Source organism: Heterocephalus glaber, unplaced genomic scaffold (genome assembly GCF_053883595.1).
Source record: "Heterocephalus glaber isolate CG9 unplaced genomic scaffold, H.glaber_assembly_v1.0 deba00000122, whole genome shotgun sequence".
Lineage (NCBI taxonomy): Eukaryota > Metazoa > Chordata > Mammalia > Rodentia > Bathyergidae > Heterocephalus > Heterocephalus glaber.
In genome coordinates this window covers 63,433,552-63,459,873 of record NW_028258138.1, presented here as the reverse complement: position 1 = coordinate 63,459,873, position 26,322 = coordinate 63,433,552, and the positions used below count along the sequence as shown (strand labels likewise).

General features: G+C 37.5%; 1 protein-coding gene across 4 annotated transcripts in view; it reads right to left on the bottom strand.

Moving 5' to 3' along the window:
• Sidt1 (SID1 transmembrane family member 1) overlaps positions 1 to 26,322 on the bottom strand; it is a 109,409-nt gene that overhangs the window by 25,408 nt on the left and 57,679 nt on the right. For all 4 annotated transcript variants that reach the window (XM_087215700.1, XM_021263628.2, XM_004835707.3 and 1 more), the window contains 3 exons: positions 19,055 to 19,126; positions 18,556 to 18,649; positions 9,902 to 9,945 (listed from right to left, as the gene is read on the bottom strand). In XM_087215700.1, coding sequence (XP_087071826.1) covers positions 9,902 to 9,945; positions 18,556 to 18,649; positions 19,055 to 19,126 — 210 coding nt within the window. The remainder of the gene's footprint in view (positions 1 to 9,901; positions 9,946 to 18,555; positions 18,650 to 19,054; positions 19,127 to 26,322) is intronic.

The following is a 26,322-nucleotide window of genomic DNA, read 5'->3' as shown; positions in this document are numbered from 1 at the left end:
AGCTACTTCAACAGTAGTTGTATGCCTCGAAGAGCCTCACATAATTACTATTTGACCCTTTACAGAAAAAATGAGCTGATTCCTGTCTGGCAGTATTGCAGAGTAACAGGAATAAAGAAGCCTGGGTCTGGAATTGCCATGGGGAAGGTCCTCACTGAATAGAAACACCAGAAATACACTTCTATCATTAAGTCATAGCAATTTGGAGGTTTATTTTTTATACTATTTAGCACTACCCTAACTATAGCCAGGAATTCCAGGTAAGGAGGAAGATACTGAACTCACTGGAGCAATAAGTGATGGCAACATGAATTAAGGGTATGGAGGAAGATGAGTTATTCTGAAGGATATTTATGTGTATCTATTGTCAACTGATTGTTGACAATGAGAGAAAAACAGACCCCAACACTGTATTCCTTGCCAGGTGTGGTGGCACACACCTGTAACCCCACTACTCTAGGAGCCTGCAGCAGGAAGATTGCAAGTTCAAACCCAGCTTGGGCAATGTAGGAACTTAGTGACACTCTGTCTCAAACTTAAAAAAATAATAAAGGGCTGGAGATATAACTCAGTGCAAAGGTCCTAGGTTTAATTCACAGAAATTCAAAAAAGAAAAAAATGTTCCTTAAACATTTTCAGTGATGTATGGTACGCTTAGTATGGGAAGACTGACTTCATTGCTCTGAAAGTCTAGGGATGTCTCTGGAGCCACACTACTACATGCATCAGAGAAAAATATCTCCCAGACTTTTTAATGACTATCAGGAAGACATACAGTGTATCACATTAAATTTATCCATTTCTGAGAATGAAGCCAAACTGAACACAAACTGAACAGCAGAAACCACAAATATGCAGACATCCAGGCAGTTTCTTTGATTCTGACTTAGTGCCATAATATTTGCAAGAGGCATGCTCATCTACAGAATTTCATGAGAACATTTCTTCACTGCCTTCTGAGCTTTGCCAAGGATGTGGGTATTGTTAGGCTGTGGGAATGTCAACAAATTCTTTCTGAGAGGAGAGATTGCTGGTGTCGCATGACAGCAAGAGTCTGTGAGTTAACTGGCTACTCTCTTCTTTTTGCCTCTTGTCTCTCTGTGCACATCCCCACCCTGCCACCCTTCTGGGGGTGGAACCCGGGACTTCCTGTGAGCTAGGCAAGCACTCTACCACTGAGCTACATCCCTAGCCTGCTGCTCAGTCTCTTATACTATTGCAGGCAAGCATATTTTCAGTGAAGAAACTTAACTGAGGCTATTTAAAAATATCTTTACTGTAAATATATTTCACACTTTTCACTAAAAATATAATTCATTATAATTTACATGAAAACTACAGTATGTAGCATATGTAAAAGAACCAAAAGCCTCAAAAAATTCCTAGTTGTACCAATCAACTTTCTTCATCCAGCTTTTAAACTTCATTTCCATTCGGGAGCGGTGAAAACATTCATAGTTTTGCAAGCTAACTTTGTAGGCTCTATGATGATGATGATGATCATGATGATGATGATGATGATGACGATGATTTTTATCTCTTTTGTACCCATTCATTTCCTCTAAGAACAAAGATAATTTAAAAAACTTTGGCTAGTTATGGGAGGCAAATCTAATGGCCTCCGATGCTCATTTTCTTTTCTCCTTTGGTGACTTAACCGAATTAAGCTGGACAACAAAGCTTTGGGCTAATGCAGTGTTCTTGGCATGTGAGGCTTCTCCCAAGGCCTTAGAATGCAGCCTTTGGCTCTTACAATGTGCACTCCCTGACACTGTTACTAGGCTTCATATATTTATTATTTAATGAAATTAGATCCCTGACTTTCCTTGGGCTAATCCATAATTATGCAACATGGCATCAAAATCCATGCATGCTTTTCATCCAACTTCACTGCAAAGAAACATGTTACCTTCGGATTCTTAAATATGAAAAATCAAATCTTTAGAGCCCAGTAAATGTTATGTGAAGATGCTGTGCACAGTTTGATCGTGTTCTTGACCTAGGACAAATTTGACCAGAGCTGCCATAGAGCTTTGCTGTTGCGTCTGTGTTTGTACTCATGACTACAAGTACCATTGCCTTTACCACCACTGGTACTGATGCTACTCCTAATGCTGGTATTGTTATTACTGCTGCTGCTGCTACTTCTTTGATCTTTACTCAAAACTTACTGTGTCAGTCACTTTAGAATGTTTTTTAAGAGTTTGATTTTTTAACTTCTCAGCATCCTATGAGGTGGGTACTATTATTGCCACTATTTTAAAAAATGACAAAATGGAGGTGCTGAGAGATCGCATGGTTCACCCATTCACTAACCCAGTGGATAGTGATTCAATGTCTTGCCCTCTATTAAAACTGATCTTCTTAAAAAAAATTTTTTTTTTGGTACCAGGGATCAAACTCAGGACCTTGAGCTTGCAAGGCAGGTGGCAGAACCACTGAGCTAAATCCCTGGCCCTTTAAAAAATATTTTTATTGTCTGTGTTTAAGATGTACATGTTCTGATATACATATATAGTGAAATAATTTCTCAGATAAGCAAATGAACATATCCATCACCTTCCATAGTTACCTTTTTTGAAAACTGTAAGAGCACCTAAAATCTATTCTCTTAGAAAAAAAGTTAATAGAGAACACAGTATCACTACCTATAGTCCCCCTACTGTACATGAAATCTAGACTCATTCACGCTATGCAATTGCAAGTTTGTTCCCTTTGAACCACATCTCCTTGTCCTCACTCCCCTGCCCAGTGACCACTATTCTACTCACTGTTTCTTTTAGACTTTTTTTTTTAGTACCAAGGATTGAACCCAGGACCTTGCAGTTGCAAGGCAGATGCTGCACCACTGAGCATCACTGTTTCTGTTATTCAACATTTAAAAATATGATTCCACATATAAGGGAGATTATGAAGTAATTTTCTTTCAGTCTTGTTCATATCACTTAGCAGAATGTCCTCCAGATTCTCCTCTGGAGACATCTTGTCATAAACCACAGTGTCTCCTTTTAAAAGGTGACTAGTATTCCATTGTGTGTATATGTCATAATATGTATCTTTTAATAAAAAAATACAAGAATTTTCTTTCAAAAGTTGAATAATGGACAACAAATATGTTACTTTTGTGTAGTGCCTGAGAATCTTTCAAGGAGGTTGAAAAAGAGGTTGAGACTCATTTGCATGTCCACTTTGATAAAGTCATATTTTTAAGAAAGTAAGCACAACTTTTGCTGTCGAGATTAGTTGCTTCTGCTTGCCAGTGGTACCCTTTTGGGGTAGGGCTGTCAGCAGCTGACTTTACCTAGTTAATTTCAGGGAGTCCTGTGGTAACCTGTGTCTTAGTCTAATTCCTAAGGGACGCTGTATTCTTTTACATTTACCTCAATATCTTTTACATTTTTCTTTTTTTAAGTTTAAGCTTGTTTAAAATGTATTTACATGTTTTAAAAATGTGGAAATAATAAAGAATGATGTTAATGGGCTGGGGATTTAGCTCAGTGGTTCTGCCGCCTGCCTCAAAAGTGCAAGGTCAGTTTGATCCCCTGTAACCCCCCCCCCAAAAAAAAGAATGATGCTAAAATCAGAAAATTTCAGAATTTTTAGCCTTTTGGGGTTCCTGAGACATGGCATAGGTCAAAGTGTGTATAGGAAAATTCCTGAGTTTGGTTGTAGCAGGAAGTTGAAATGGTTCATGGGAGCCTATGTCGTGCGTGTGCGTGTGTGTGTGTGTGTGTGTGTATGTTTGTGTGTGCAATCGAAAGAAAAACAAAAATAAAAATAACCACTGTTTTGTTAGATTACAAATTCATGAAAAAGAAAAGGGTCAGCTCTGTAGAGTAGGTCTGCTGAGACCTTGATGAAGAGCTGATTTCCGTACATTATGAACTCAGGCTCATAATGGAGCATGCTCCGGTTTGGTGTAGTCTCAGGCCATGCTTATTTTGGAGCTACTTCAGCATCCTGAGTTCTGTGAAGAACATGAGCAACAGGACTTTTGTGTGCAATACACTGCCACAAATAAAAATGGGTTAACTCTGTGGGTTTACCTATGCACAATTTAGGAATGAAATCAGTCAACCTGGGATAACAGCATTCTGTTAATTTTTCTTATACCAAGGCCTTTAAGGCATGCAAAAATCAAAGCATTTTCTCCTAAATCTCAAGTATGATCATAGTCATATGAAGTGCGATCGAAAAATATGGTGAATGTTAAAAAATTTTTTTCTTTTGAATTTATTACAGTAAAAGACATATTGCCATTAACCCTTCCCCCAATTCTCCCCTCTTGCTTTGAACACACTTATCCCATTGGTCTTGCCACTTTCTGAAGCAGTCCTAGAACTTCTTTTTTGTGAGTGGCCTTGATGCTCTGACTGGAATCAAAATGTTTGCCTTTCATGGTCATTTTGACTTTGAGGGAGATGCAGAAGTCACATGGTGCCAGATCTGGTGAAGTAGATAACAGCACACTGTAATGTTTTTATGAGCCTGCCTTTCCATTGAATGGCACTTAGCAGCAGCATTTATTATATTCCTTTTTAATCACATCTCATAAAGAAACTCATGAAAAAGGGTGTGGAAGGGAAGGAGAGGTGAAATAAAAAGAATTAAGATGTGTTATGTACATGTACCAAATCTGCAGGATGAATGTAATCATCATGTACCGTTAACATGTACTTATAACAAATTTTTTAAAGAGAACTTCCGGAACTGCTTCAGAAAGTGGAATAAGTTTATTGGAACCGAGGGAAAGTATTTTGCAGGAGATTAATGGCAGTGTGTCTTTCAGTGTAATAATTTTTAAAAATTTAAACATTCACCATATATTTTAATCATGTGTATTTATACTTTTAACTATAGAGTATTTAGAAAGCAGAATTAAGCAGAAAATATAAGTTTATAGGACAGATGAAGATGTTCTGGCTGGAAATAGTAGACATAAGATTGTATATGATCTCATCCAAATGAGGAAACTTGTTTTGGGATGTTTTTCTCTGCACATGAGCCCTTCACCATCTGTCTGCTTGACTGAGAGAACAGGGCATGTGGCATGCTTGATTTTTGTGCTAAGTGCTGTAAGTTAGGAGAAAGAACTTCATTTTATACTGAGCATATTTGCTCTTTCAGGAACTTCATAGTTATAGATGTCCTACTCCCTTCTGTCTGTGAAGATTTAGGAGGTTGGAAGTTGAAGTGTGAGTCAGAAATGACATAAACTAGCTGCTGTGAAAATGCATTTTTGTGGCAATTGACCAAACTACCCCAATGAGCCTGATGTTTCATTTAAAAGTTGAGGCAGAAGTGAAGAAAACCAGTAATCTTTGCACAAAGATGTAAAAGTAAAATTCCTCTTGAAGAAAAAATTGAGCAAGAAAAGTCAAAGAAATTTTTTTTTAAACTGGGGATCTAACTAGGGACCTTGCATTTGCAAGGCAGGCAGTGGAACCACTGAGCTAAATCCCTGGCCCCAAAGAAATTTTGAAGTAGAAGAGTAGAGAGCCAGCAGTAGAACCCCTATCAGTCTCTGCCCTTTGTTAAGAGGCTGATGCAGTAATGGCTCTATCCAGGGAAGGATTTGCTTGGTGTGATGACACTGCCCTCTCAGGGGCACATGGCTTGGCCTCTCAGGCTTTATTTTTTTGTTTTCTTGAAATCTAGGTGGAAGCCTTTTTGACCCCACAACTCTTGTATTTTGTATTACCCAAAACCAGCACTATGTGGATGATGCCAAGGTCTGCCACTAGCTGGAGCAGTGGCCAGGTCGTGTGTGTGTGTGTGTGTGTGTGTGTGTGTGTGTGTGTGTGTGTGTCCTGTCCCTTGGCTGTAGGGGTTAAACATCTGGATCATCAAGCACTCTGTACCCAATCTTGAGGAACAAATTTTTTAGGCTGCTGCCATTTTGGAACATGGTGCTCTGGCGCTTTTTTATTTTTTATTTTTTAAAGTCAAGTCTTTTATCTTTGTAACTCTGAGACTGTAAAGGCTGGAGTCTTGTTGGTTTTTGTGATGTCTTTAGGCTATCTTCTTTCTTGTCTTTTTTTGAAATATTTGGCTTTTTTTGTTAGTCTTTTTAGTGACCAATGTTTCTATTGTTTTATCTTTCCAGGCTGCAACTATACTGGAGCTCCTTTTTTGGCTAAACTCACAGTATTTTAAATCATTTAGCTGGGCTCTTTGCTCTTGACTCAACAGAAATCCGGCTAAAAGCCCCCAACAGTAGCCATGCCACTGCCTCAACATTAGACTGCCTTAATTTTTTTTATGTAAGAATAATTAGTCTGCTGCCCTTAATCTTAGTCTTAGGCAAAGTCTCAGAGTGTGAGCAAAATGCAGACAAACTTTCTGCCAAGCCATAATGTGCATTATCTGGAGTCTTTCTTTTCATCAGAAACCTCCCAAGCCTGATCTTTATTGGCATCATTTTTGTCAGCATTCTTGTCTTCTGACCTCTGATCAGAATCTCTCATCAAGTACAGCCTAAGGCATTTTAGCTCTACTTTTTTTTTTTTTTGGTACCAGGGATTGAACTTGGGACCTTGCGCTTGCGAGGCAGGTGCCGGAACCACTGAGCTAAATCCCCGGCCTTAGCTCTACTTTTTAAGCTGATATTTTAAACCTTTTTAAACTTTTTTCACAAGCCAGCTCTAAAAGCTCTTAAACCACATGGTCAGGTATAGTCACAGTAATGACCCCATTTCTGGTACCAAATTCTATCTTAGTTACTTTCTTTGTTGTTGAGACAAAGGTACCCAACACTCAAAGTTAAAAGGGAAAAGGTATATTTAGCTCATAGTTTGTGGAGGTTTTAGCCTATAATTGGCTGGCTCCAAGACAGGGTGGCAGGCAGACAGGTATCAAAAAAGAAAAACAGTTTATGGAGGAAAAAAGGTAACAAAAACAATGGGAAGAGGCCACAGCTCTTTTTATCTTTTATATCTTAGCTAGTCTACTTAAGACAGATAACACTCACGCCCTAATCTTAATGCCCATAAGCCTAATATTATATTATAAATCAATCTCAGTGTCACATGCTCTAAATCTAGCCACCTCTAAAAAGCCCACCTATGACATGAGGCTTAAAAAAACATCAAGACACAAGCCATAACAGTGATTGGTAAGCAGAGAGAAGGAAGAGGGAAGTTTTGTCTCCAAAGGACATTCAGCAGTGTCTAGAGTTGCTTCCAGTTGTCACTAGAGAAGGAGTACTATGGGAATCTAGTGAGGAGAGAGGTGAAGGATGCTGTTAATCACCCTACAGGACATATATGATACCCCCAACAACAGAATTATATGGCCCATAGTGCCAATAATGTTGACTTTGAGAAAGCTTATCTGAGAGAGAGAAAGAGAGAGAGAAAGAAAGAGAGAGAAAACTTTCCTCTAATTCTAGAAATAAGTAAGCATTAACTAGTTTAACAATAAGTATATGATCCACTCTAGGCCAATGAAACCTGAGAAGTTGCTGGAGAATTCTGAAAAACTCTTTGATGTTATTAGGTAAGAGTATGAGACTTGACCCATCTCCTTACCAGCCCTGGAAGTAAAACAGAGTTGAGGGAATGGCAGGGAAATGGAGCAGAGCCACTGGGTTCAATCAGTCCCAAAATTCACTCCTCTGCTCAACCTCCAGGTATAAGAGCATCTTTATTTACTTTTAAATATGTATGTATGTATGTTGGGACAGGTTCTTGCTATGTAGTCCAGACTGCCTGCCTTTAAACTGCCTTTAAACTGCCTCAGACTCCCAAGTGCTGGGATCACAGGTGTGCCATGCCCAGCTCCAAGTGTTATTTTTAAGTGTGTCTGAGGTATATTTTGTTGTAGTTGTGGTTGTTGTTACTGGCAGTCACATAAATCTTAATTATGCATCTTTACTCTTTCTGATCATTCATTTATTTCTGCTTGTCTTCTGAATGCTCTAATTTTCAGAGTCTTTCTGATCTTGGACAATGATCTCAAGACTTAAATCTGTCCACTTATGCTTTAATATTCAGAGACCTTCCTGAACATAGGATTCCTTTAGTTAGTATTGCAATAATAAAATGACAGCACTTGTAAAATAAAAAATAGTGGCCACCTGTTCACAGGACACCTGATGGGATCCACACAATAGTAGGTAGGCCTAAGTTCAGCTAGGACTACAATAATAGCAAAACCTGGGGAGCATTTGTTATGACTTGTGTTTAGATGTCCTCCCAAAGCCTCATGTTGTCATAGGTGGGGCTTTTTCAGAGGTGGCTGGATCTAGAGTATTTGATGATGGAATTGATTCATGGTGCAATGCTAGGCCCAAGGGCTCTAGGATTAAGGGTGTCAGTGCTACCCACCCTAAGTAGTCTGGATAAGATAAAAAATGGCAGAAAGACACTGTTAAGGTCACTTGTTGCTTTTGCTATCTTGTGCCTTCCATGAACTGTTCTCTTCTGTGAAGCCACCCTGCATTGGAGCCAGCTGATTATGGACTGAAACCTCTACAAACTGAGCTAAATAGACCTTCCCCCTTTAACTTTGGGTGTTGGGTATTAGAGAAAAGTAACTAAGACACCATTGCAGGGAAAAAGATGAGATCCAGAGGAAAGATAAATTCACTGAAGCATATTATAAATAAATGAAAAAGTAACACTTTAAAGCCACAAGAGCAGGTGCTCTTTTATAGTCTTATATTGGCAGTTGCGTATTTATTAAAACAAATAAAAACTGGGTGGCTGGAAAAATAAACATGCTGACTGTAAGGAAGACAAATGTGCAAAAACCCAAGACTTTCAATAAAGAGAAAAATGTCCTGCTGGGTAAGGGTCGTGGTGAGTCTGTATCTATCTAAGATTCTGTGGATTCATTTAAGTGTTGAAAACATAGAATTAAACAACTGCTACATGTGACTTTAAAATCAAGTCCCACTTCATCGTTCCATTTCCAAATTCTTACTCTATGACAGCTGGTAAATGCTGAGCAAATTACGGCAATTTGGGCTTTTCAAAATGAACACATTAAAATTTTTAAATTTTGATAAAATGATCAGGCAATTTATTTCCTTTATTGAAATTCTCAATGTACAGGAAAGGGCAAATTACGATGACTAGATGTTTAATTACTTTACACTCCCCAAAGTTATTGTACTCTTCATTATGCTTGCTAGCCTCAAATACTTCAATTTTCTAGACACTTGAACAAACTAACAAAAACCAAGTCTCTGTCTCAATTTAGGAAAAGTAAATTCTGTTTGAGCGTTAATATAGTAAATTCTTATATTGTTGCCAAATCAGCTTTGGGATAACACTGTTATGAACAGTTATGTTTTGGAAAAGATTAAACTTTTAAAAAAGATGAATGGTTGGCAAGTGGCCTGTGAATAATTACAAGGGAAGGGCCGGAGATTTAGCTCAGTGGTTCTGCCACCTGCTTCGCAAGTGCAAGGTCCCAAGTTAGATCCCTGGTACCAAAAAAAAATAAAAATTTACAAGGGACACTTCAAGCAAAGGAACTTAGGGTGAGCTCTTTAATCAATAATTATCAACTATAACATTGGTTCTAGGTGGGCATGGTGGTACATGCCTATTAGCTCAGCACTCTGGGAGGCTGAGGCAGGAGGATTACAAGTCTGAGCCCATCCTGGGCAGCACAGTGACTTAGTGAGACCCTGTCTCAAAATTTAAAAAAGAAAAAGTTGAGGATATACCTCAGTGCAAGTGCCCTGGGTTCAATCCCCAGTCCCAGGGTGGGAGTATGGGGATTTTCATTAGCTTTGCCTTCCACAGAAAGACTGGTGATTAGACCATTTTGTGGCATAGACATCAACAGAACATTTGTAAATTGCAAAAGGCAGAGAGATAAAAGAATCGCCAAAAGGATGTTGCTATACTATCCAACCTCATTCTGAATTAAAATCAGGTATTTTTCTTACCGTCATTGGAACCAAAGCTTCCATCAATGGATTTCCTATGAAACCTGCAAATAAACAAGGATACATGCTTCTAAGACAGTGAAAGCCTCAACATTTTACATTTGTTTCTTGTACACTTTGCTGTAGATTTGCCTGTGAAGATCTTTTTTATTATTATTTAAATTTTTTTCATTAATTTTATTGGTACATTTTAGGTATACAATATGCTGACATTCATTATTGGGAATTTGTACCTTTAAATAATATATCTTGGTTCTGAGGGCAGGGTGATGGGGAAAAAACAAGTGCCTGTGAAGATCTTTAAAAATGGGCCACTGGATGTGGAGAAATTGGAGCCCTGATACACTGCCATTAGAAATGTAAAATGAAACAGTTACTCTGGAGAACAAGTTCCTCAAAAAGTTAAATGTAGAGTTATTATACGACTCAGCAATTCCATTCCCAGGTATTTACATCATTCATTCATTTACATCATCATTCATCAGTTTATAGATACAATTTACATACTATAAATTTACTCTTCAATGAGTTTTAGTATTTTCACAAAGTTGTATAACTATCACTGCTATCTTATCTTAGAGCAGCTTCGGTACTCCAAAAATAAACCCTATGTCCATTATTAGTAACTCCTCATTGCCTTCTTGCTCCAGACCTGGACAACCACCCATCTACTTTCTGTCTCTATAAATTTGCGTATCCTGGACCACTCATATTAATGGAATCATACTATATGTGAATGTGTTTTACTGACTTCTTTCACTAAGCACAATGTTTTCAAGGCTTACCCATGCTATAGCATGTTCATTTATTTGTTTCCACTTGATGGATGTTTTTCTTGTTTCCACCTGCTGGCTAACATGAATAACACACCTATGAACATGTGTGTACAGATTTTTCTGTGGGTATATATTTTCAATTCTTTCGGGTACAAACAGAAGAGTAAATTTCTGGGTATGAGTTAACTGTATAACTTTTGCCCCCAAACTCTTTTCCACAAAGGCTGTATAGCAAGAACTATTATTCTACATTCTTATCAGGAAGGTATAAGGGTTCCGATTTCTTTATATCCTTGCTAACTCTTGTTATTTTTCATCATACCCTTTCTTATGGGAATGACATTTCATTGTAGTTTTGATTTACATTTATCTAATGATGAGTGGTGTCATGTATCTTTTCATATACCTACTGGCCATTTGCATATCTTCTTGGAGAAATATCTACTTTAAATACTTTGCTTTTTTTTTTCTGTACTGGGGGTTGAACCCAGGGAATGCTGAGCTATAACTCCAGTCCTTTATATTTATTATTTATTTTTATTCTGAGACAGAATTTCTCTAAATTTCTCAGGCTGGTCTTGAACTTGTGATCCTCCTGCTTCATTCTCCCAAGTAGCTAGAATTACACATTTGGCTAATATGAGAAAATGGAAAAATAGGAACAAAATCCTTTACCTAATTTTAAATGGGCTTGTATTTTTATCATTGAGTTATAAGAATTTTTTATACAGTGTAAATGCTACATTTTTACCAGATATGCTTTGTAAATATTTTCTCCTATTTTATGAGTTATCACTTTCTTGATAGTATTTTTAAAGCACAAACCTTTTTCTTTCTTTCTTTCTTTCTTTCTTTCTTTCTTTCTTTCTTTCTTTCTTTCTTTCTTTCTTTCTTTCTTTCGACAGGGTCTCACTATGTAGCTCAGGCTGGCCTCAAACTCACAGCGATCCTCCTGCTGCGATCCTCCCGAGTGCTGGGATTACAGGGGTGCACCACCATGCTTGGCCAAAAGTTTTCATTTTTATAAAGTCTAATTTATCTATTTTTCTTGTTACTAGTGCTCTAGTGTCTTAGAAACCATTCCAGTGTCACAAGGATTCACACTTATGTTTTCTTCTAAGAGGTTTATAGTTTTCGCTCTTATATTTAGGTCTGATTCTTTTCAAGTTAACTTTTGTATACGGTATGAGGTAGGGGTGCAGTGTCATTCTTTTTCATTTAGATATCCAGTTTTCCCATCACCATTGATTGAAAAGAATATTCTTCCTTCATTAAATTTTCTTGGCATCTTTGTCAAAACTGATTGACCATAATTATGAAAGTTTATTTCTGAACTACTCTCAATTCTATTCCATTGGAATATATGTCTTTATGTTAGTCCCCAAGTATTGGTTATTATGATTTTGTAATACATGTTGATATAAGGAAGTATAAATCCTTCAATTTAGTTCTATTTTCACAACTTGCCAAGATTATTCTGGCTTTTTTGGGTCCCTTGCATTTCTATATGAATTCAGTTTATCAATTTCCATATAAAAGCCAGCTGGGACCTTGGTCAGGATTGTACCAATTTAAGGAGTATTGCCATGCATATTATTATTTTCTACTTCTGCTGTAAGAAATTATCACAAATTTAATGGTATAGAGCACCACACATTGATTACCTTGCAGTGGATGTCAGAAAACTAAAATGTATCCTGTGTGGCTAAAATCAAGGTGTTAGCAGAGCTATCTTACTTCTGGAGGCTCCAAGTGTGTAACCATTTCTTTGCTTTTCCAAATATCTAGAAGTAGCCACATCCCTGGACTCATGGCTCCTTCCTCTATTTCAAAGTACATCACTCCAACCTCTGCTTCCATAGTCACATTTCCTCCTGCTTCGACCTCCTGCCTCCCTGACATAAGAATCCTAATGATTATACTGTGCCTACATGGATAATCCAAGATAATTTTATTACATCTTAAAGTTCTCTTTGCCATGCAATGTAATGGCTTCTCAGATCTGGAGACTAACACCTGGACATATTTTGGGGGCCATTATTCTGTCTACCACACCATCTTAACAAAAAATCTTCCAATCCATGAACATGAAAACTTCATAAAAACTTCCTTTTATCATTCATTTGGATTTTAAGTTTCTTTCAGTGACATTTTGTAGTTTTCATTACACTTACTTTGTAGTTAATATTACACTTAGTTTGTTAAATTTATTCTTCAGTATTCTTAAATTTTTGATGCTTTTGTGAGTTGAATTTTTTCATAATTTCATTTTTGGGTTATCCATTGATTGTATATGGAAATATAACTGATTTTTGTACATCGATCTTGTATACTGCAATCTTGTTGAATTCAGAGTTTCTTTTTGCAGTGACAAAGATACTCTGAAATTAGATATTCAATGACGATGATTGTGTTACTCTGATTACACTAGAAATTCCAGAATGGTATATTTTAAAGGGGTGAATTTTTTGATCTATGGTTTTTCTCAATAAAACTTTTTAATAAGTCAGATATACATTTGGGATTGTCTATCAAAAATTAAAATGTAAATTACTTGCTTCTCCCAAATTGAGCCTTATTTTTGGATGTGAGATCAGAGGGATTGGAAGTGCTTACTCTTTGGTACATCTTTCTTCTTATTTATTTCCAGATGGGGACCTTGTTTCTGGTATGTTTGTGGAAGACCTTCCTGCAAAACTCTTTTGTTCCTAGATACACCAAATTCATCCCTGCCTTGGGGCCTTTGCTTTTGTTCTCTGACAGTGCCACTCTCTCCCCAGATCCAAGTAAGGCTGTCTCCTTCTTGCCATTCAGGTCTTTGTTCTGAGAGGTCTTTTCTCCTGATCAAATCAAATCTAAAGTGGTGTTCACAACCCAGTAATTCTCTATCACATCACTGATGTTTTCTCCCCAGTCACTAACAGGATTTTTAAAAAAATCTCTCCTCTTCAGCAAAGCTATAATAGGGCAGGGATCTAGACTCTTTTGTTTAGCACTGCTATCTCTAATCTCTAGGACAGCAGAGGCAAACCTATGGCACATGTGTGACAGTGGGCACACAGAACCCTCTCTGTGTCACCCCAGCAGCTGAGCATCAGTTAACAGTTGTTTTTTCTAAACTAAAACCTCAGTATTCAGATTTAATTGCAGTGTTGGTTCTTTGTTATAAATAAGTGGGTTTTGGGTTGCAGTTTGGGTCTCTAAAAGGTTCACCATCATTGGTCTAGGACAAGGCCTGATATATAGGAAATGGTAGCTAAATATTTGTTCAATAAACAAAAGTATATCACTAAGGAAAACAGTGATAATTTGGCCTGACTGCTCTAGTTGGCAAATGAGGGTGTGGTAAAGTTCCTTAACAATTTCAGTGATATCAACCAGTAAGCAATTATTTGGACTTACAGGAGATGATGTGTTTGTATTATGTATTTGCATTAAAGGATTCTATCCCTCTTTGCTTTAGCTTTTGGAACTGACAACATTCTTCATTTGAGGAGTTAAGTGATTTACAAAGCTGGGATGAGGCAGGCAGTATCCAGTGAACAAATGAAAAAAACCATAAATGAGAACTGTGCTAGATAACTGCAAAATGATTGTTCCTCATCAATCAGAAGGTTCAGAGTACATCTTTATCTCCAGAGCCTGGACTGGCCTCATGACTATTCCCACTCCAGTAGAGTAAGGGGGACATGCTGAACCTACATCCTAAGGAGGCCCTGTACTCTTCTGCCGTCTCTCAATGAAATACAAGAATCCCAAGCAGGCCTGCTGGACAATGAGAGACCAAGTACAGCTGAGGCCATTCTAGAAGACCCAGCTCCTAGCTGACCTGCCAGGACACCACATTTTGTGACCACAGCTGACTGACACCTCTGAGCTGATTGTAGAACTATCCAGCTCACCCACAGATCTGTGAGCAAACTTAAATATTTATTGCTGTATGCTACTGACCTTTTATGGCTAAGAAGCCCCATTGTGGCCATGGGTAATGAATACGAGAATCACAGGGAAGGACAAGCACTCAGGATTGGGCAATTTGGACTTAGTGTCTGGAAAGATGTTTGAAAGGTACCTGTGCAATGCTTGGCCCTGGGGTCTGCACATTCATTGTAGGGGCTTGATAAATACATGTTGAAAGCACTGGGGGATGGAGAAGAATGGTATTTAGGTTCTGGTGAATACAGCATAAGGAGGGTTTGAAGTTTTAGCTCCCTGTAAGGGCCATTTTTCTTATCAATATTTTTCATCCTCATTGCATAGTATATACTATAAATTGCACATGGATTATGAATAAGGTATAGTAAATGGTATTTACCAAGAGAATTGATTTCAAATAGTTTTGTAGGAAGCTTTGTTTCACTTAGTTCAATGAAAGAAGAGTTCCCCGATTAGCATTTTTCCTTCATCTAATTCTCTGTTTAGAATGCCAAATGGTTCTTATGTCTCCAGATTTCTATTTTTCAGTTCATCTATATTTGGAAAGAATCTATGCTTGTGCATTTGACTGTAGCAAAATAATTTGCAACTAGAAGTTTCAACAGAGCTTTAAACCACAACTTTCAAAACCAGCGCTCACTTCAGTTGGCTGGGTAACAACTTCAGAGAGATTGATCATCAGCTACTAATTTTTTTGTCTGTGTGTTGACTATGCATGCTAGCTGACTATTTTTTTTTTTTTTTTTTTTTGGTACTGGCGACTGAACTCAGGTCCTTGCGCTTGCACAGCCAGAGGCGAAAACACTGAGCTAAATCCCCGGCCCCTGCTAGCTGACTGTTGAGAAGTAATCCTGTTTTCTAAAATCTAAAACATCAAGAGTGCAGTATTCCTAAGAGAGACAGAAGAGAGAACTCATTCAAAGCAAAACTGGAACCTTTTGCAGGCCTTTTAAAAATTATATCTTTTCTGTAGTGCCAGATCTTTGGTTAGGATCCTTGGTCAAGACTGTCTTTCCTCATGAGCCCTGATCCTCCAGATCCATCTTGATCAGCCTGCCTAAGACCTACGGGTCAAGAGCCAGGCTGCCCAGGTTCTTTATTTGTTTGTTGTGAATTCTTGGTCAAATTGTTTAACCTCTCTGTGCTTCAATCTTCTTGTCACATGATGATAATAATAGTATCCCACTGTTAGGGGCATCACATGAGATAATCTATTTAGAGGGGTCAGCACAGAGCAGGTATTTCTTAAATGTTAGTGACTATGATCTGATAAAAGTAATTGATCTAATAATCACTTAATGCATATATTTTTCAGGTATAAAATTTGCCTGTCCCCTGAAGTTTTTGTTTTTACTTTTTTCTGAGACAGGATTTCACTGTGTAGATCAGCCTACAACTCACAATCCTTTTACCTTAGTCTCCTGAATGCTGGGATTACAAGTGTGTGACATCATACCTGGCTATTTTAAACTTTCTATTTGAAAATAATTTCAAATTTGCAAAGAAGTTTTGAGAATAAGAACATAGAATATCCATATATCCTTTACCTAGATTCTTTTATTGTTATCCTATCTGTTTTTTTATCATTCTTTTTTTCATACATGTAATCTATCTAGCTATAAATTTTTGCTGTGTCATTTGAAAGTTGCATATATTGCAGACTTTTGTACCTAAATATTTCGAGTAGGGATTTTCTTTTACATAACTACAAGTATCAAATTTAACAGTGAAATTATACTCTTATCTCACATATTGTCTATATTTCAATTTGTCAGTCGGCCCAATAATGTCCTTTATAGCATATTCTTCTTCTGGTATAAGGTCTAAACTGAGATCAGGTATTGTCTTTTTTTTTTTGGTACCGGAGATTGAACTTGGGTCCTTGTGCTTGCACAACAGGCAGCAAAACCACTGAGCTAAATCTCCGCCCCTAGGTATTGTCTTTAGTTGTCATACATCCTTAGTCCCCTTTAACCTGAAACACCATATACTTTCTTTGTCATTTATGACACATTTTTCCACAGGATTAAATATATACATTTCTGGAATGCTGCATAAATAATCTTTTATCCTTCTTAAGGTGTCATACAGTGTTCACCTTCCATTTGGTGATACTAATTTTGATCACCCAGTAAATGTGTTTCATTCCTTTTTTTTTTTGGTACCGGGGATCGAACTTGGGTCCTTGCGCTTGTGCAGCAGGCAGCGAAACCACTGAGCTAAATCCCCAGCCCTGTGTTTGATTTCTTTACTGTACAAGTACTGTGATACTTAAGCTGGACTGCCAACTTGATTGACTTGTGAGCCACCCAAACAATTAGTAAAGTACACTTATGGGTTTGTCTGAATGGGCCATTAGAGGTGTGACCTTGGTATCTATAACTGGTCCCTCATCCCTTCCTCTCTGGTACTCTTCCCCTGCTTTGCTTCCTGGCTGCCATGAACAGAGCAGTTTTCCTCTGCTACCCCCACCATGATGCTCCTGCCATGGAGCCAGCCAATCATGGACTGAATCCTCTGAAACCATGAGCCAAAAAAACCTTTTCTTTTTTAAACTGTGGGTATCAGGTATTTCTACTCAGCAGTGGGAGGAGCTTACTAATACAGTTATTATTATCTTTTTTCTCTCACAACTACCAAGCAACTTGTGAGGATGTACTTTATGGCCACACAGACATTTGATGGTCATCTGATTCCCCCCCATAGATTTAGCATCCACTGATGATTCTTAACCTGATCTAGTATTTGCTATGATATTTGCAAAATGATTTTCCAACTTCAGGACTTCCCATGTGTTTATCAGTCAGCTCTGGGTCCTCTGCTTTGGGAAAAGTCCCTTTTATGGTCAGTCTTTGCTAGTGGCACCTTTCTATAATGGGCACCGGTTTTAGTAAATTTGTTGAATTTAGTAGATATGTGAGTGGTTAGGTCCTTCCTTTTCTTTATTAATACAAACTCATGGATTTCTATTTTATTCCCAGTGGTTTATAGTTTATTATTTCTAATGATTTTGGTGCTAAATTCTCCCAGATTTGACTAGTAGTAGCTGTGGGATTTTGAAGGAAGTTATCTCATTTCAAAAGCTTCACATAGGTCACAGAAGGAAGTTTCTTTTTTTTTGAGCCAGAGATATATCTGTATCACTGAGATTACAGTATCATTGAAGTGGTAGAGAGATCCTTCTACAGATGCTGGCTTTGTTTTCTTAACATGTTCAAGAGGAGAAAGAATATTTGTTTAATGCAAACCTCCTGCCATTCTTTTGTAGCTCACAGAGAACAAAACAAAGAATGGAATTCTCAAGGGTCAGCCCTGCAGAAAGAGAGGGAGAGGTTGGTTGTTTTATTAGGGACTACAAATTCTTGGGAAGGGAAATTTCCTTGATGAAATTATAGCATCATTTTCTCCATTTTTCCCCCACGGGGCATTTTACTGGAAAACTGATGCTACAAAAGTAGAAAAGCACCTGGTAATGTGGCATCAAAGCACATTATTCTGCTACTTATTGTACCTTAAGATTTATTTTTGGCAATAAATTTATTTTTTTGACAGAATGTTCAAAGCTGTTTCTTAATCACCATGTGTAGAAGAACCGATCATTTCCTATAGTCCACAGGATTTACAGTGAGTATTTGCTGCTCTGAAAATTATACAAGCTGCCTTTTTGTTGAGTTTCCATTAGCTATGAAAATAACAAACACCGTATCAACACTTATTATAGGCATGACATTTACGTAAACACTGTAAGCTGTATTACTCTATGAAGTAAATTATTACCTCATTTTACAGATGAGAAGTCTGAAGCACAGAAGGCTGAGCAGTTTGCCCATAATTAGAGGCAGAGGTAGCTTTAGGCAGAGTCAAAATAGCTCTAAAACCTATGCTTTTATCATTATAGAGACAGGCAAAAGGGGTTCACAGTTCTTGAGACTTTTGACTTACCTCACATAATGAACAAACACAACAAGCAGGCATCCCATGTAGAAGGACAAGAAGATGAAGACACTGAAAAGACTGGATTTCACATAAACAGATCCTGAAAAGAGAGAAACAATTTTGGTCAGGCTGTCCTCTGGAGAAAGAGGACTTTGCTTGGGATAGAACAGATGAAACAGCCCACCTCCATCATACGCATTTTTAAGTATCAAGAAATTTTCATTCAGAGCAGCAAAGCTGTGGGAGGTCACCCAGACACAATCCATAAGCAGCTGCCCTTCACAGCAATGGCTTCCCAGTGGAAGGTAGGAAGGGACTACTGTATACAAATCCCGAATTGACTTCCCTTCTTTTGTGGGAGGTATTTAACAAAATGCTCAGATTCTTTTGTCTTTTAGGTAAATAAATTTTAATTTCTTATAATGATTCTTTCTGGGAGGATGACATTAGTATTGCATTATATGAGATCTTTGCTGATATAGGAATCTCTACACGCAACACTGACCTTTAATGGAAGAAACGATGGTTACTTTAAGGTTCTTTGCTCGCTGTAGATTCCAGGTCTGATTCTCATTTTCTGGTAATAATCAAAACAAACAACAACAAAAATCAAGATGCGAGGCACATTGGATCAGATACTCTATTCTTGTCCTCTCTTGATAACAGCTGTTTTAAAATGTCCTGAATTATTCTGGTTGCTGAATTTTATTTTAACAAGAACTGGAAAAAAAATCTCCCCTTCCAAGCCTTCCATCTTCACATGCATCTTCAACAAGGGGTCTATGTTTCAACTGACAGTCCATTCTACTCCCAAAGTAGTACTCCATAGTCATACATATCTATGAGAACTTACATAATCCTTTACCATTGGGATAAGTCACCACACTTGGCTTTCTTACAGTCTTGTGAGGTACCATTTTGGCAACTGGAATGGTGAGCTTTACATTTTCCTTGTACATATTTGTGGAAACGATGACTCCTAATTAATATAAGTGGCTTTATTTTAGGAAATTGAACTTAGAAAATGGACCTTGGTGGCTGCCCGGCCCCGTGCTCACACCCGCCTCCCACCCTGGTCCTGGCTCTGGACCCTGGGCTGCCTCCCTCTCCAAGCCACATCCAGTCCTAGGCGGCCTGGAGCTGACCGAGTTGTGCGGCCCATGGGACAGGAGAAGGAGCCCACGGAGCTAAACAGAGCCCAAGGTGGTGATAGTGGACTGGATGGGTTAGGACAAGGTGTACAACTAGGAAGCCCTGATAAGAAAAAACAAAAGGGAAATACACAAGGACCTTCTTTTCTTCTGTTGTCTGAGTATGCTCCACCACCAAATCCAAACTCTGACCATCTAGTGCCTGCTACTCCATTTGATGACAACTATAATACTATTTCCTACAAACCACTGCCTTTAAAAGTGTCTTTAAAATTAGGGACTTTCATACTTACAAGTTAGTCTTTCTAGAATATCTACGCAGATATGAGACAGAGACAGATCATAACATATGGTAGATTTTCAATAAGTACTTGTTTATTAACTTGTGGATTGTTACTAACTTGTGGATTAACTATATTATTAACTTGTGGACATACTATGTTATTAACTTGTGAACATGAAATTGCTAATATCAGATCAGTTGAAAATTGACTACAATAAGTAAAGTTGACATAAAGCATGTTTCCAGTTGTACTATTTAGAATTATAATATTATACTCTTAATTTTTTTATTGAGTTGTTACTAATTCCAGAGAAATAACTAATATAGTGTCCTCAGAAGAATCGTGAACACTTTCATTTATATGATTTATAACTGAGACATATTGCAAATGAGGAAAGTCTTAGAGGGCTCTGCTAGCAAAAGAACTACTCAATAGTAGTGTGAAAAATCTTGGTCTGAGGATCTGAATTTCTAAAGTAAACTTCAGAGAAGATCAAAATCCCATTTTAAACAAAGACCAATTGATAGCCAAAGTGAAAGCTAAGATTCAAGGCCTCACTGCAGGCTTTGGAGTTTCTCCTATTACTGGTGAAAGCTTGAAACTGGACCTGAGAGTACACTACTGGAGAGCACTGACAGAAGTGTGCTCAATAAGATTCAAAACAGCAAAACCTTATTTTTAGAGCAGATTATAACCTGGGCCAAATAAACAGAAAGATCCTGTATGACAGTCCACAGCAAGCCATACAATGGTTAGATGTTGATGAAGCTCCCTAATAATGCACTCCTGAAATCACTGTGACCAAATGTTCTGAAGGCTATGATGATCTGTTAAGGAGATAATTACTACAGTGCAAACCTGGGGGAAGCAATGACAGCAGCAGCATGTTGTTAAGAAATTTAAACTGCATATGTACATTTTCACTCATGAGCATCCTTTGGTTAGCAAATGCGAACCCATACTTTAACATGACAGGACTTCACCTCATGTGTCCCAAGCCACTCAAGCAAAGCCTGGACCATGAAATTCTGTCATATCCCTTCTAGCCACTGGACTTTTAGCTAAGGGACTACCATCTTTTTCATCCTTTGGAGCTTTTTCTAAGCAACAACATAGTGGGGGGGTGGGGGGGGTGCACGCCTGTAGTCCAAGCACTCAGGAGGCTGAGGCAGGAGAATAGCTGCAAATTTGAGGCTGGCTGGGACTACATATTGAGTTCAAGGCCAGCAGGTTGAACTACACAGAGAGACACTGTCTCAAAAAAAAAAAACAAAAAAGAAAGAAAGAAAGAAAGAAAGAAAGAAAGAAAGAAAGAAAGAACACATTTCCCAAATGAGAAGCAGTAACTGGAGGATTTGAATAATTTATACAGTCTAACAAAATAATTTTATGAAAATTAAATATTTAATATCTTAGAAAAATGTTGATGTATATTTTAATTGAATAAAACTTATTTTTTAAGTACAACATTTAAATTTTTATTTACGAAATGGCAATTTCATGGGGTACAAGGAAATACAATGCTTTCTCTATTTACACTTGACTAGTCAGAGGTGAGCATAAAGATATTTTCAGTAGTTGTATATGTATACTGTCATGATTTTAGAAGATGAAATGATATAAACTCCAACACTAGTTATTCCTTTGTGTGAAAATGTTACCAGTAGAAGCAGATTATGATAGTATTTTGGACTGACTCTGGCACTGATGGTCTTCAGCACATACTTGAAGATCCTATTGTGCTTACATTATAATTTTTGTTAGAGATAATAATTTTATAAATGTGTAAGGACCTAGTTTTTTTTTTGAAATCTTGTTGAGTACTGATGCATTGCATGCTATAACCCTACTAGCATCAGATCATGACTTTTTAAGACTCTGCATAGAACTAGGTTTTGTTTTGTGTGGTGCAGTGGATTGAGCCCCTGGCCTCGTGAGTTCTAGGCAAGCCCTCTACCACTGAGCTATATTCCCAGCACGCAGAAATAGGTGTTTCGAGTAGAACCTTCCAATGCTCTCAGGAGTCCACACTTCACATGGTAGTACTGAGTTATGCTCATTGCTAAAATTGATTTTGCAGTTTATTAAACCCTTTTATTGCTTATAGTTTCAGTAGTTAGCTGTTTTTGTATAAAATGAAATGGTCTCTTCCAAGGTAGTCTAAAGACATTTGATTTATAAAGTGATTCTTTCATTTTCTATTTTCAAGCAATTATCTTTTAAAAAAACACAGACCAACGAATATTTATTTGAGTGTTTTGGTTTTTAAATCACCTTACTTAAATAAGACTCTGAATACTCTAAAGAAAAACTATGGTTGATTCTGACATGAGTCACAGCCAAACTGTCATCACACCTACCTAAGTTTTTCATGTGTTTTAATTAATTTTCTTACTACTTCCACATTTGTCTCTACCAAACACCTGCCCAAAGTTAGATACTTTTGGGTAGGAAAAGTGGTGAACGATGAGAATGGCCAGAAATTTGTACTATTTCACCCAAAGAAGACTATTAATGCAAACTGATAGGGCATTCTTAGGAAAAGCAAAGAGCTGCCCTCAACTTTAATAATTAATATGCAGTAATGGAAAGAAATACATGTAGAATTATACCTTTTTGGGCTACAATCATTTTCCTTCACTCAGAAAGGCCTCATCTCACACAGTTAGCAAAGAAACACGCACAATTGAAATCTGAGTTTCTCCCACACTGTCAAGTTTTGCTGAAGTTCAACCTATTAGCATTTAGGTTCACTTACCAAAGCCAGGTTACTCATGGATTTGCTTATTCACTGAAGGATTCCTGGTCCACATGCTTCTAGATGTTATTGAATGTGCTAATATTGATAGAGCTTAGCTTATAAAGGAAATTGTTCTTCAGATAGAGTACTTAGATTTGTGACCAGTGTTTTACTTTTGAGTGAAATATTTTAGACTACTTCTAGTATGATTCTTGTCATACAAATTAGGAGGTTATACAAATGAAACTGAAGATTTTCTTGTACTTATGGTTGTACTTAAGCTTAGGCTTCACAAATAAGCACAATATAAGAGAAATCCCTGTTGGACTTTTTCTAAAACTCCCAATTGAAGTGCTGGGGATTTAGCTCAGTGGCACTGCACCTGTCTCATAAGCACAAGGTCCTGAGTTCAATCCCTGGTACCCACCCCCCAAAATAAAAATAAAAATAAAACTCCCAACTGAGTCTACTGGTAGGAAAAAAATAGAATGGGTCACCAGGAAATCTGCTGGTGGCTTTAATCATCCACGTAAAATAAACAGCAAGAGTTTTCATTTAACTTATGTGTCTTGAACAAATGAAAGTGCTAGTACTTACTATTCAATATACTCACTGTATTTAATAGTAAAAAATATAAAAATATAAACAATGCAATGATTTTTTAAAAGGACGTTCTAACGTTTTTCATATGCATGAACATTTGTGTTGTTTTAGATGTTTTAATTTAAAAAGTTGAAAAGCATCCAGGATCCCAAAGTTCATTTGTATATAGTGGCTTGGAACTCAATATAAAATGATTAGATTCTTAGGGAAGCTCATAAAGGCTTATTTAAACCATAGTGTAGTTAACTGTTGTTATACTAAGTTCTTAGTTTTCTTTAGTGAACCAATCAATGTACGAGAAAGAAGCAGAAATCTTTCCTTTTTCCTGGAGTGATTAGGAAGGTTAAGTTCTTAATGTGGATTATTTCCCAGTTACTCTATTACCATCTAAACTTTCTGGTGAAATGCTGTACACACAGGCTTGGCTTTTCCTCTTCAAGTAGATCTGTGCTTCAAAATTTCCTATCTTTCCTTTGATCAGAAATTCTGAGTCTTTTGTGATATCAGTTGGCTAGATTTTAAGAGAAAAGGATTTTTTTCTGCTAAAATATGAATGAAGGTAGTAGAGAAAATAACATTAAATTTTCTTTTTTTAAAAAAGATCTTCAGAGCCATCCACAGCACTGAGGAGGAGCCTTCTGGGCTGCTGTTCCACTGCCCCCAGCACCGAGGAGGTGAGCTGCAAGGGCATCGGCAGCACACACACCACTCCTCCCCACTGAAATGAGATGACACATAAGCAAGTCTCAAAAACAGACTTCCAGATCACCTAAAGCAACCTCAAAGGGAAACAAGGTGGAACAATCTGATACACAATCACCTGGACTCCCTAAACTGGCAACAAAAGAGGATCTGGAAAAAATGAAATCAGAAATAATTTCTCAGATAAAAGCAGAAATTATGCCCATAGTGCAAGACATGATTAATAAATCTAGAGAGGACACAGATAAAAAATAGAGGAGCTGAGGAACATGATAGAATCTCAACATAGGAAACAAATGCAATCCATAAAACAGATGCAAACAGATTTCCAGGAGATTAAAAACTCCATTGAAAGGTTACACAGCAGAATGACTCAATGTGAGGACAGAATTTCAGATATATAAGATAAGATTGGAATTAGTGGCCAGGAAAAGAAAAATTGCTTTAAAATAGTAAGGGACCATGAGAAATCAATCCAGCAGCTGCTAGACGATGCAAAGAAGAATAACATAAGACTGATCAGAGTCAGTGAAGAAACAGGAGAGAGTGCAGGTGACATAAAAAAACTGTTCACAGAAGTGATGGCAGAAAACTTCCCAAGGAGGGGAAAAGAACTTGACATACAGATAAGTGAGGCATATAGGACTCCAACTAGCCTTGATCAAAAAAAAAATCTACACAGGCATATAATAGTTAAGATTCCAGAAACCCAACAGAAGAACAAAATTCTACAAGCAGTTAGAGAAAAGAAATAAATCACATACAAAGGAAACCCCATCAGAATCACAGCAGACTTCTCAACACAAACCATCAAGGCAAGAAGAGCTTGCAGTGATATATTTCAAGCCCTAAAGGAAAACAGCCTCCAACCCAGATTGATATACCCTGCAAAACTATCTTTCAAAATGAATGGAGAAATAAGATACTTTCATGACAAAGAGCACCTGAAGAACTTCATGAATACCAAACCAGTGCTCCAAAAAATTTTAGAAAATATCCTAGGAAAAGACAATGAGGATAACAACCCCAGGAAGACCAGTAGAATGAATCCATCAGGAGCAACAAGAAATTAAATGCAAAGAGGGAGAATCCAACAAAAAGAAAAAGTCATAAAAATGACAAGTCAATATGTATCAGTTATAACCATCAATGTTAATGGTCTCAATTCACCAGTCAAAAGATATAGACTGGCAGAATGGGTCAAGAAGCAACATCCAACAATATGTTGCATACAAGAAACACACTTAATTCAAAAAGAAACTCATACACTGAAACTTAAAGGGTGGAAAACAATACTCCATGCAACAGGAACCCGAAAAAAAAGCAGGACTAGCTGTGCTCTTTGCAGATCAAGTGGATTTCAAACCAACACTGATTAAGAGACAAAGAAGGACACTACATCCTTGTAAAGGGAAGAATCCAAGAGGAAGAGATGACAATCATAAATATCTATGCACCAAACACTAGTGCACCCACCTATATAAAACAAATACTAATGGACATGAAAAATCAAATAAGCACTAATACAACAGTAGTGGGGGACCTCAACACCCCACTGTCACAAATAGATAGATCAACTAGACAAAAAATAAGCAATGAAATACTAGAACTCAATCAAACTCTTGAACAAATTAACTTATCAGATGTTTAAAGAGTATTCCACCCCACAAAATCAGAATACACATTCTTTTCAGCTGCCCACGAGGCGTTCTCCAAAATAGACCACATATTTGCTCGTAGAACATGTTTAAGTAAGCGCAAAGGAATTGAAGTTATCCCCCGTATATTATCAGACCATAGTGTGATGAAATTGGAGATCAATAGCAAAAGAAACCACAAGAATTTCATAAACACATGGAAATTGAACAACACACTTCTGAATAACCAACGGGTCACAGAGGAAATTAAAGAAGTCAGTCAGTTCCCATGATTAAATCACAATGCCAGTACAACACATTGGAATCTATGGGACACAATGAAAGCAGTCTTATGAGGGAAATTCAGAGCAGTGAATATACATATTAGTAAAACAGAGCGAGCCCAATTAAACAACCTGATGCTGAACCTCAAGCTTCTAGAAAAAGAAGAGCAGGACAACCCCAAAGCTCATACAAGGGAGGAAATTATAAAGATCAGAGCAGAAATCAATGCAATGGAGACTAAGATAATGATACAAAAAAATCAATGAAGCCAAGAGTTGGTTCTTCAAAAGAATAAACAAAATTGGGCTGGGGATTTAGCTCAGTGGTTCCACAGCCTGCCTTGCAAGTGCAAGGACCTGAGTTCAAATCTC